Here is an 11,002-nt window from a genome sequence, read left to right as displayed (position 1 = left end):
GAGGCTCCCTGGCTCAGGGAAACCTGGGGTTCTTGCAGGAGGGAAGATGAGACCAGAACAGTGTGGAGAGAGATTGGAATTTGCCCCTGCCACCACAAGAAACATCCAAATTGGCACCACTGGCTCTGTCTCCAGGTCCTCCTTTTGGGGGACATAAAAAGCCAGGGTTAACTTTGTTATTCCAAAATCACCATGCAAGCACCTACACACAGCAATAGTGTTGTTTGGAAATTATTTTGAAACAACGGGCGGCTTATTTTGACGTCGGTAAACCTCATTCTATGAGGAGTAACGCCTTTTCTGAAATAGCTATTTTCAAATAGGGGCTGTGTAGACAAGGGCAGCTGCAGTTATTTTGAAATAAGGGGCCTCCAGCCCTTCCGAAGGTGCCCTGCTGGCTGCTCTGTCTATACTCAGCCAAACTCTGTGGCTAAATCGACACTGGCATGATTTTGCGCAAATACTTTTAACGGAAGAGTTTCTCTGTTAAAAGTATTTGCGCAAGAGAGTGTCTACACTGGCACGGATGCTTTTGTGCAAAAGCACATCTTTTGCACAAAAGCATCCGTGCCAGTGTAGACGCTCTCTTGCGCAAGAAAGCTCCGATAGCCATTTTAGCCATCGGGCTTTCTTACACAAGAAATTAACGTTGCCTGTCTACACTGGCCTCTTGTCCAAGAATACTTGTGCAAGAGGGCTTATCCCTGAGCGGGAGCATCAGAGTATTTGAGCAAGAAGCACTGATTTTGTACAGCACAAAGTCAGTGTTCTTGCGCAAATACTTGCGGCCAGTGTAGACAGGTGGCAAGGCCGCTTTTGCGCAAAATCTTGCCAATGTAGACACAGCCTGGAGGTTCCCCCCTTCTCCTGAAAGCTGCAGCCTCCGAGGATAGGGCTTGTGACAAGCAGGAGGCCCTGACAGCCCTGAGCCACACAGCAGCTGCCACGGCCTCAATTTTTTTTGCCAAATGAGCCAGTCTGCTGATCCCAGCCAGCCCCATATCAGCATATCCCTTCCTGGCCTGGGGCAGAGATCCTGGACCTCATTGAGGTCTGGGGAGAGGAGGCAAACCTCCAGGATCTCCGCATCAGACACAGGACCGCAGATGTCTATGGCAGGATGGCCAACAGCCTGGCCACCAAAGGACATATCTACACCCAGGAGCAGGTGCGGAGGAAAGTCTAAGAGCTCTGCCAGGCCTATACCAGGGCCTGAGAGCACAGGGTTCAAGATGCCTGTCGTCGCCCTCCTGGGGGACAGAGACTAGAAGGAGAGCGAGCCTGACAAGGCCACCCACCCACCCATGCCATGCACAGATATGCCCACGATCTCGGGGCAGCATCCACTCCCTGAGCCAGCAAGCCACAGGAGCATCTGCCACTCACACATACACCTACCCCCCTCCCCCAACATCCTGTTCCTATCTCCCCCAGCAGGCTGGGATACAAGTCCTCACCCTGCAGGACACCGCCACTGCTGGACCCAGCAGGGCATGGCATGGAGTGAATCTTAGCCATCTCATGAGTCCCCCTCCTGCCCACAGGATCATGGTCTGGCTGGTACCTTCCCATGCCTGCTTGTCCCCAGGACAGGGGGGTAGGTGAGGTTCCCTGCCCCCAGGGATATCTGGGTTTCTGCAGGCAAGGGTCCATTGGCTAGAGCCCACATGGCCTTGCTCTGGACACATTGCCTTAGTCTGAGCAGAGAACTCGCTCTTGGCTCAGAGATGAGGGTTAGGTTTCATGCACAGTGTATCCTGGGATGACTGACTGTCTCTCTCTCTTCTCCACAGCCAGACCAGCTGCGAGAAGGGAGCGATCAACACCACCTGGGGCAGTCTCCCAAACCAAAGGGACCTGCAGGCACCGGAGACCCATGGATGAATTCCAGAGAGAGCACCTCGGATCCATGGAGCAGTCCTTAGACCACAGGCTTCAGGAAGATATCCAGCTGTGGTGAGACATCTAGCGGGAGATGCTGGATCAAGGCTGCAGCATTTGCGTGGCTGTGCAATCCTGGTTGCTGGCATGCTGCCTGCTCTGACTCTTTCCGCTTCTCTGCCAACCTCCCTCCGCCCATGGTGATGGGATCCCCAGAGCCAGGTGCCACTTGCATCCCTGAATCTCTCCTCATCTCTCCTCCCCCTTCCAGCTCCCTTCTCCCACCTCCAAGGTTCTCATCTTGCCCTTCTTTCCCCCTTTTTCCCCTCCCTTCTCCCAGGTTCTTTCCCCAGTCCCTCCCTAGTTGTTTTGATCCCAAATAAAAACCACACAGAGTTTATTGTTTCAAAAATTTATCCCACAGTTATCCCATCCCTCGGCAGGGCTTTGTGAGGGTGAGACTGAAAAAACCTTGCACCCCCTACAGAACTCCATTCCAGCAACCCACCCTCCTTCTGGGACACGGGCTGTAAGCGCCTAGTCCCTCAACTAATTGATTCCTCCCACTTGCTGCCTCTGTCAGGTCCTGCTTAAAGGGATCCCCTGTATAGCAGGCTTTTTCCTTTTCCTACCTCCTTGCGGGACTCAAAGCCTTTATTTTTATTTTTTTTGCCTCATACGGTTGCCCTTGCAGACACCTCAGCTCACTAGACATGGAACCGGCGCACCCTCTGGACAGTCGACTGCTATTGCAGCCTGTGCTGCATCTCATGCAGCAGTTTCCGTAGTGTAGACTGCCTCCCAGGTCCTGCAGGAACCCAACCCTCTGCTGCTCTTGGAGACCTTTCTTGCCTCTCTGTGGGCATGGCTCATGCTGTTGGATCCCGCCACACCCTATCAGCCTGGGGGGGGGGGGGTTAAGCTCCCTGCAGAAAGAGGCTGCTCTGCCATCCCACAGAGCAGCCTCTGTCTGGGGCGAGCTGGCTTAAAAGCTGGCTCTCACCTGCCCTGCCCACCGCTGCCTCTGAGAGAGAGAGGTAGCAGTGCTGGGGGACAAGCAGCTGCGCGGGGGTGGAAGAGGCAGGTGGGATCCAGTGTGTGTAGGGAACCATCTCCTTCCTCCTCCCCCCAAAGGGGAGAGGGGTGCGTGTAGCCAATAGGATTAACCGATAAATCCAGATTTATTGTTTAATGGTGCAGTAAACTACATGCTGACATCCCTATTATGAAGAGGTGGCTGGTCCCATGATGCTGACTAAGTATGTTTATTAGTCTTCACAGTTAGGGGGAAAGAAAACAGGACCCCCTCAAGCCTCCCTCCCTGAGTGTGTTTTAAAAATCTGGTGATTTTGTAAGGCAACCCTGTGATTTTAGGTGCCTGATGAGCACATCTGTAGGGTTAGGTGGGCAATATGGGGGCGTGAAAACAGTGCCCCCCGCACGCCTAGCGTCTCGCAGGGAGCTACCCAATCTGCACCCAGGACAGTGTATGGGCTTTCAGGGCGGGCGGTGGGAGCTGCAGCCAGCACCTTGTTCCTCCATCCCTTCCTCCCCAAATCCTTTGGGTTCACGCTCTCCCTATCGCCCTCGCGCCCCGAAACAAGCCAGCCGGGCTCGTTCGTTGGCTTGACTGCACCAGCCTCTGAGCTGTTGCCAACTCCCAGCGCGTCTCCCGGCCGCAGCAGCTGCGCCTCGGCCCTGCCCTGTAGGGGCCAGCAGGGACCCGCGCGCGGCGCTGCCAGAGTGCAATTCCCCGGCGCAGCGCTGGGGCTTGGCGGGACGAGTCGCCCTTGCAGGATGAGCACAAAGAGCACCCATCCCGGAGGCCGCCTTCCTCCCCTCCAAACGGGCCGCGGAGCTTCCCCCGTGCGGGATGGAAGCTGCCTGTCCTGGGCGGCTTTTAGCTGCTGCGGCGCAGCCTCCCTCGGTAAAAGACAGCGGGGGCCAGAGGAGGAGACCCGTGTGGCTAAAATGATCCTGTGGGCGGGAGAAGAGCGCTACCGTTCAGAGCAAGGCTGAACATCCCCGCCCGACTTCGGTCTCCCCCAGGGTCCCGTGCCGAGAGCAGCTGCTGAGTCTGGGAAGGGTTGTCCTCGCACAGAAGAGGGGTTCAGCCTAACAGCTGTGGGCCTCAGCAGCCCGTCGAGGGTTTCCACCCTCCCTTCGACATGTCTAGGGGGCTGCAAATGAAAAAAAGGTTGCAAACCGCTGCTAGAGGCTGCCCGGCGCTGCCTCTCCCCGGGGAATCTGGCTGCCTCCCGGGGGATGAACAGGACCCCAAAGCCAGTCCTAGCGGGAGCAGGAGGGAACTGCGAAGGGACAGCGCCCTGGGGGCAGAGATGTTGGAGAAACTCGCTAGTCCTGGAACTGGAACGTATCGGTGCCCTCGCGCATTGCCGGCTGCCCACGGGCTTGCTGGCGCTCTGAGCCTTAGTCGCGCTCGTAGCCCTTTAAGAGCTGGGCTGGGTCTGAGCGCATAGCTCACTGCCCGTGCCCGGGCTGGATAGGCTGCTCCGGCAGGGGCGGGCTGGAGGAAGGAGTCGTCCATCTGCAAACTCTGGAGAGAGGGGAGGGAGAGAGGCGCGGGTGGCAGAGGCGCTGCTATCCCAGCTGAGCGCCTCTCGGATCGTGGTGTGGTGGGCATTTCTTTTTCGCCCCTTTCCACTCGAGGCTTGCTCCCTCGTTCAAGCCTGGCCGCTGTATGTGTGGCTGGAGCTGCGCTGCACCGCACCAAGCCCCGATCTCTTGCTCTACCCCCTCTTTTCTTTGTAGCCCAAAGGATTATTTGTACCTTTCCCTTGCCTTTTGGGGGGAGGGGGCAGACTGCAAAGGACAGAGCCATGCCCCGGAGGAGTATCTTGGAGGTGAAGGTGCTGGACGTGCAGAAAAGGCGAACCCCCAACAAACACTATGTGAGTGTTTAACCTCCCCTATCCCCGCCTCCCAGATTTGGAGCACCCGGTGCCCAAACCATTCGCGCGTCCTTTGGGTTGGGCGTGTGAGGATTTCGAGGATTCTGACCTTTGCTAACTGTTTCTAAATAGACAAAACCAGCCCTCTCTGGTGCTGCTGGGTTGGGATCCTGCAAATCCTTTCCCTTGTGGGACTTAGCAAAGTCCTGAAAGAAAATGTGGATTAGATCGATAGGATAAGGGTAGCTCTTCAAGTTTTACTGTAATTATCCACCTTCCCCTTTCCCTCCCCCTTCTAAGTTAACAGGCAATTCATTGCAATTACAATATTCAGTTTAGTTGTGTTTTCAGTAATGTCTTCCTAGTTATAAGTCACTTGGAAAAGAGTTTATTCTTCAGGAAGCTGCTACCTTCTGGGCTGTGGGGGTGCTTGGGGGCTCCCCCACACTGTCCATGTGCGTAATCTTAACTAAACAAAGGCAGGGCACTGTGTGTGTGTCTTTCTCACAGTGTTCAGTTATAGGGCAACTGTTCCCTGCATCCCTTCTTCTGTAGGGATGGGAAGGGTTACATGTCTCTTGCTACAGGGACCTCCTCTCTGAAGAAGTTTGACTCCTTGGTTCCCGGAGCACTAACCCAGCGTGGGAGGAGGAGATTCCTGGCACAGAACTAGCCGTCATTTTTTTTAAAGTTTGCTTTCAATTATAGTTGCTGGAGCAAGTCTGGAGAGCAGCTGCCTCCCTGGCTAGCAAGTGGATGCTGTGATCCCTTAAAGGAAAGGGGAGGCTGTTCAGCTAATTCTGCTCTCTCAGCTGTGGCCTAAATTGTCCTGCTTTACACAGGAGGCAGCACGCTTGCTGTACAGTTCTGTGCATATGTGAAACTAACACTTCAAACGGTATGTGGGATTTCTATAGCCAGAGAAGAGCAGAGGCAGGGAGTCTTTTTGTATTCACACATCACTTACCTGCGACATACCTTGCTGGCTTTGTGAATCCTTGTCTTGATGTATCATGACCAGCTCACAGCAACACTGAGCTGTCAGATTCTGGCTGGAGAGCAAACCTCTTGGGAGCACTTGCAGTTGGACTCCTGCCTTCTATTATCACAATTGAAGCAAGATATGACTGTGACTGGACCTTTTGCTCTCTCCTCTCTAATATTGAACCTACCCTGTGTATTTATTTAGCTTTATAGATCATGTCAAAATAAAACCTTTCCCCAAGGAGTTTGTAATCCAGCCCTAGCCAGGTGTTCAAACCAATGGCTAATGCACATGGGATGTAATGGCTGAGGAGGCTTGAAAAAGAAAAAGGCGAGTGACTTGCAGGAAGCTGGTGGCTGTTGCAAATTGAGGGGTAGTACACAAAGCGAGGAGGAGGCAGAGGAGAATGAGGTCATATAGAATGACCAGATCTCAAATATGAAAAATGGGAGAGAGTATGAGGGTTAATAGACACCTATATCAGAAAACCCCCCAAATATCAGGACTGTTCCTATAACATTGGGACATCTGGTCACCCTAGAACTGTTGGATGACACTGAAGCAGAGGTGCAGACAGGGCGGTGATTTTGCAGCTCCTTGTGAGTTGCGAAATGGGAGTCTGCAGTGCTGCATTTGGCAGGGTGCAGCTAGGAACTGCTTTTGTGGAGCCATGCTGTTGTACTTCTAGAATAGGGGGATTTGTTTTGCTTTCATCAGCTGTGAGTCTTGATCCATGTGGCTGTTACACTGTCTGCATGGACTGTTGCTGCTTTAACCTGTTAGTTTGTTTCTTCATTCAAATGCCCAGCTGATAAAATCCACCATGGAGTTTCCAAGTACCAATGTTAGTATGTATATTCATGCTAGACTGGGAGCTCTTCAGGGGCAGGAATCATCTCTGCTTTTGTGTCTTGTACAGTGGTGTGCATGCTATGCTTAACTGGGATTGTATTCTTAGGGTAGAAGAGATGTCTCATCTTCCTCTGATGTATCTAGCATTAACCACTGCTGGAGAAGGGATGCTGCTAGACTTAGTCCACTCTAGTGTGGGAAAGAACTCCAGGCATGCCCCTCACAGACACGCCTATCGCTCATGGTGGGAACTTGCATTCCCAGGGTTTGTGGTAGGCAACTCAGTTCCTCTCTCAATGAAAGCATGAGAATGCTGGAAAGACACTAAGCCTGTCAGGTACACAAGAACCCTAGAAACTGCCATTAGTACTGTAAATCCTGTGTTTTCTAGTGGGACTAGCTGCCCGGTAGCCAGGCTAAATAAATGAACTGGTGCTGCAGGTAGCACAGCCTTTAAAATCCTCCAGTTGCAGAGTTCTCTGATGCTGTGCTCCAGTCTTTTGTTTTGAAACTGGGACTGTTTTTAGATAACAATCAAGGTTCTCAATTGAACCTGTTTGCACTGCCTGTCTCCACCCACAGCCTGACTGTGAAATGAATTGGGAAGGGGTCTGTCCTGGATTCTTTGTGAACTGCCCTTGCTAGGGATGTTAAATTTCCAGTAATTGAATAGTTGATGCAATTTGCATTGACTATTCGATTAGTTGATAAGGGCACCTCCTCCTTTGAAGTGCAGAAACAGCCCATGGGCTATTGCTATACTTCAAAGGCAAAAGCGCTGTCGGGAGCACTGCTAGGGACTCCCCCCACTGACCCTAGGCTCCATGCACCGCTGCTGCTTTGAAATGCATGCAGCTTGGGGACTCCCCAGCTTACTCAGGGCTGCATGCGGTGTTTGAAAGTGGCAGCGCCAAGTGGAGCTCGCGGTCTGGGCACCATGCGGTGCTTCCGCTTTGAAGCACCCTCTTCTCTTCCCCTGCTGCCTCTTTCTGATAGAGACAGCAGGGAGGGTGAAAATGATTAGCTGACTATCGGATACATTTTTGCTTATCGGATAATCGACCACATCTCTAGTCTCTGCCCTATAAAGAAAGATCCTGGGACTTCCCTGTACCCTCCGGACACTTCACGAAAAAGCCTTGAAATATAATACAACTAACAAAATTAAAACTAGCTTCTCCCTTTGTCATAATCTTTATATGGGTCAGCCCAGCAATGCACTGTTAATTCTCCACCTCCTGTATATTCTAGATCAGAGGTTCTCAATCTTTTTGGCCTGTGGCTCACCCCACTCAATGTAGACCTTTCCGTGGACCACCAGCCAACTGTCCATGATGACAAAATGGGTGCAGAAGGGAGTGGGGGGCAGTCTGGCCAGCGAGTAGGTTGCAGGAGCAGGGTAGGAGTGAGGGGCCTGGAGGGGAGGCTGGGTGCAAGAGCAGGCTCAGGATGGGGGTGGGTCTGGTTAGGAGGTGGGTTGTGAGGTTTGTGCAGGAGGGGAATGAGGGTGCAAGGTCTGGGCATGAGGAGATGGAGGGCACTTATGTGGCTCCGTGTCCCCTGCTACTTCCAGGCACTGTTCCCTGCTGCTCCCGTTGGCCATGATTCCGGCCAAAGGGAGCAGTGGGGAAAGCCTCCAGGCAAGGGGTTTCCTGCGCTGCTGTTTCCCCAGCTGGAGGAAGGGAGAGGAGTGGCAGCAGATGGAACCACTTCCTCCACTGCAAGTCGGATCTAGCCTGTGAGACTCCACCCCTTCCCCTGCAGTGGGAAGCTGATACTCATGCTCCAACCTGTGGATGGGATTAGCCCTGAGCTCCCCACTGCAGGGGCAGTTAGCTCTGAGCTCATGGCCCACCTGCAAGATGGTCGCAGACCACGCTTTGAGAACCACTGTTCTAGCCTATGAAGTTAGGAATTTGAGGGACACTCTCCTTCCACTATTGTGCATTCTAATAATGACTGAGTTGTGACCCTGGAGTTCTTAGAAGAAAAGTAACTTTTCAAAAAGGTATCTCTCAGGGTTACTCTTGACTATATTTTGCTAATGAAGCTACCATGGACAGTGAGCAAACAGCAAGGAGCTCCAGAATTCTGGCAACACAGCCATAACCAGGCAGACTCAAGCTTTCTACTCCTGCCCCTAACTAGAGAGGCCCAAACCTGGCTTTGGAACTGGTGGGGGGGGACGGGGGAGAAATGGCAAACTCACAACTCTTTCCTCTCTGCTTTGCCTAGACCACACTTGCTCATCTTACTTAGATGATGCATCATCATTCTTGGAAAATGTATATGAGAGGAAGCGTACCTTCCTGTGGTTTCTGTATTTTGTACTGGGAAGACTAGGTAACTATTGAACTGTTCTGTCTCTTTTTTTTTTTTTTTTTAAATTGTGCGCGTGGAGGATACTTGCAAGAGTGTATAATTTCTCATTCTTCTAGGTCTCTTTACCTTGGTTGGGAGTTCTAGGTAACTATTGTGTTCTTTAATCAGCCAGAGAGGTCATTTTGGTGCTTGCTCCCCCACAAAGGGGAAGTTCCTGGGAATCAGATGGAATTAGGAACACTGGTAACATTCTCTGTTTTTTCTAGCAGAGAAAAATAATTCTCAACCCAATAATTCACAAAAGATGAGGACATATTACTGGGATTCAGGTTGTTTTTGTGGTATGGTTAATTCTCCTTACTACTCATCTGCAGTTTGGAGGATAAACCTCTTGAATGTCAGAGAACATCCTGCTCTGAAACGTTCTGGTTTGTGAGGAGAAGGTGGACAGAAGGTGGGTTCTTTAACCAGTCGCTGGTGATTAACTGCTCCACTCATTGGTTCCTGGGCAGTTCCCCTCTTTGAACCCAAGTCTCAAACATCCTGTCTTGTTCCTCCACAGTAGTTCTCCTTGGGTGGAGTTAAGAAACTGTGTAAGTTAAGGAGACTCAAAATGGGATCGGAGCCTAGGAAGTGGCTAGAATATTCCAGAAAGTAGAGCCTCGTGGAGCTCTGTTTGCTGGAGTGAATGAGAACAGTGCTGTCCCTGTTTAAAGAGATCACTAGGAACTAGGCAGAGTCACAAAGCTGGTTAATTATATAGAATCAAAACCTATTTTTTTCCAGCAAAGGGGGAGGGTCAACTGAGTCAGCCTTCTTTTGACTATCTGCTGCATATGGCAAATCAGAGCCAACCACAAAGCATACATACTAAACATTTGCTTCCAAGCATCTTGTTTCTGAGCATAAATCTGCTCTTCTCCACCCTCTAAAGGCAGCCACTTAACCTTTCACTTCCCTAGTGCTAACTGTTAAGGGGCTGCTCCAGTCATCAGTCTGTAATGAACCCAGGTGTATGGCAGGCAGGGCCAGGCTGGAGCAGCACCCCTTGCCTGCTGTGGAGGGGGGCTGCTCTAGCCCAGCTCGCTTTCCCCCCTTAATCAGTTAACTGATTAAACATGATGTTTAACCAGTTAACTAACTAAATGGGATTTTACATCCCTACTTGCTATCATAGATGGGCGTGGAGTAACTCTTTTTTTCCCCCATTCACAGTGCTGTGAACTGACCTATGACATTTAGTTTATATCCTCTTAGATACAGCTAATACTTTGTCTAAGCTAAGTAAAGTTTTTAACACCTGCAACCGGATCACTCTTAAAAAACTAAGGATGTTCTTTTTCCCCCAATGAAGCCGTCTCAAGTGAGGACTTAGCTGGTATTACTCCCCAGCTCTTGGGATCTAGAAAGACGTGTTCTCTTCAGGTTCCTATGCAGTGTTCATCACCAGGATACCTGAGCACTGTAGGAGGTGCAATGCTATGAAGCTATGTCTGCTCTGTTTCCCATTTGGCAGAAATATGGTGCCTTCTGGTTTGAAGGTCTCTATTTTTGAAGGGTGTCTTTACTTTCTCATCAGTGAGAGTAGGAATGCAAAATTCCATTTAATTAACTAGTTAAACATCATGTGTAACCAATTAAAGGGGGCTCAAGTGGGGGTGGGGTGCGGCAGCCAGAACAGCCCCTACCTGTGCCAGGAGGGCTGGGTCCAGTCAGGCCTGCCGCACTGAGGCTGTTTTGGTAGGCCGGCTGGTGCAGACCCTGCCTGCAGTGTGCCTTGCGGGGATGAACCAAACCTCTGCCTATGGTGGAGAGCTGTTCTAGTCCCTACCAGTTAATGGTTAACCATTCACAGGGCCAGCCTGAGCCATTCGGGTGCCCAAGGCCCCCGGCGCATGCAGTGCCCCCCAGCGTATGTGGCGGCCCCACCCCAGGCGCCTGGCGCCCACCCGACCCAGCAGCCCCGCGCAGCACCCCCGGGCAGTAGCCCAGTCAGCCCGTAGCTTGGGCCGGCTCTGACCATTCACATCCCTAGGTGGGAATGAAATAA

At 51.8% G+C, this 11,002-nt stretch overlaps 1 protein-coding gene across 4 annotated transcripts in view; it reads left to right on the top strand.

Annotated features, from left to right (window-relative positions):
* The first annotated feature begins 3,775 nt into the window (after positions 1-3,775).
* Positions 3,776-11,002, top strand: part of SH3PXD2B (SH3 and PX domains 2B) — a 132,446-nt gene continuing 125,219 nt past the window's right edge. The window contains exon 1 of one of the 4 annotated variants that reach the window (XM_089769520.1): positions 3,776-4,793. In XM_089769520.1, coding sequence (XP_089625646.1) covers positions 4,722-4,793 — 72 coding nt within the window. In that variant the 5' untranslated portion in view covers positions 3,776-4,721. The remainder of the gene's footprint in view (positions 4,794-11,002) is intronic. The other 3 variants (XM_089769521.1, XM_075900256.2, XM_006138129.4) reach the window with 3 other exon arrangements.

This window comes from Pelodiscus sinensis, chromosome 16 (genome assembly GCF_052426305.1).
Source record: "Pelodiscus sinensis isolate ZL-2025 chromosome 16, ASM5242630v1, whole genome shotgun sequence".
Lineage (NCBI taxonomy): Eukaryota > Metazoa > Chordata > Testudines > Trionychidae > Pelodiscus > Pelodiscus sinensis.
The sequence above is the reverse complement of the archived record's forward strand: the minus strand, read 5'-3'. Positions and strand labels throughout refer to the sequence as shown.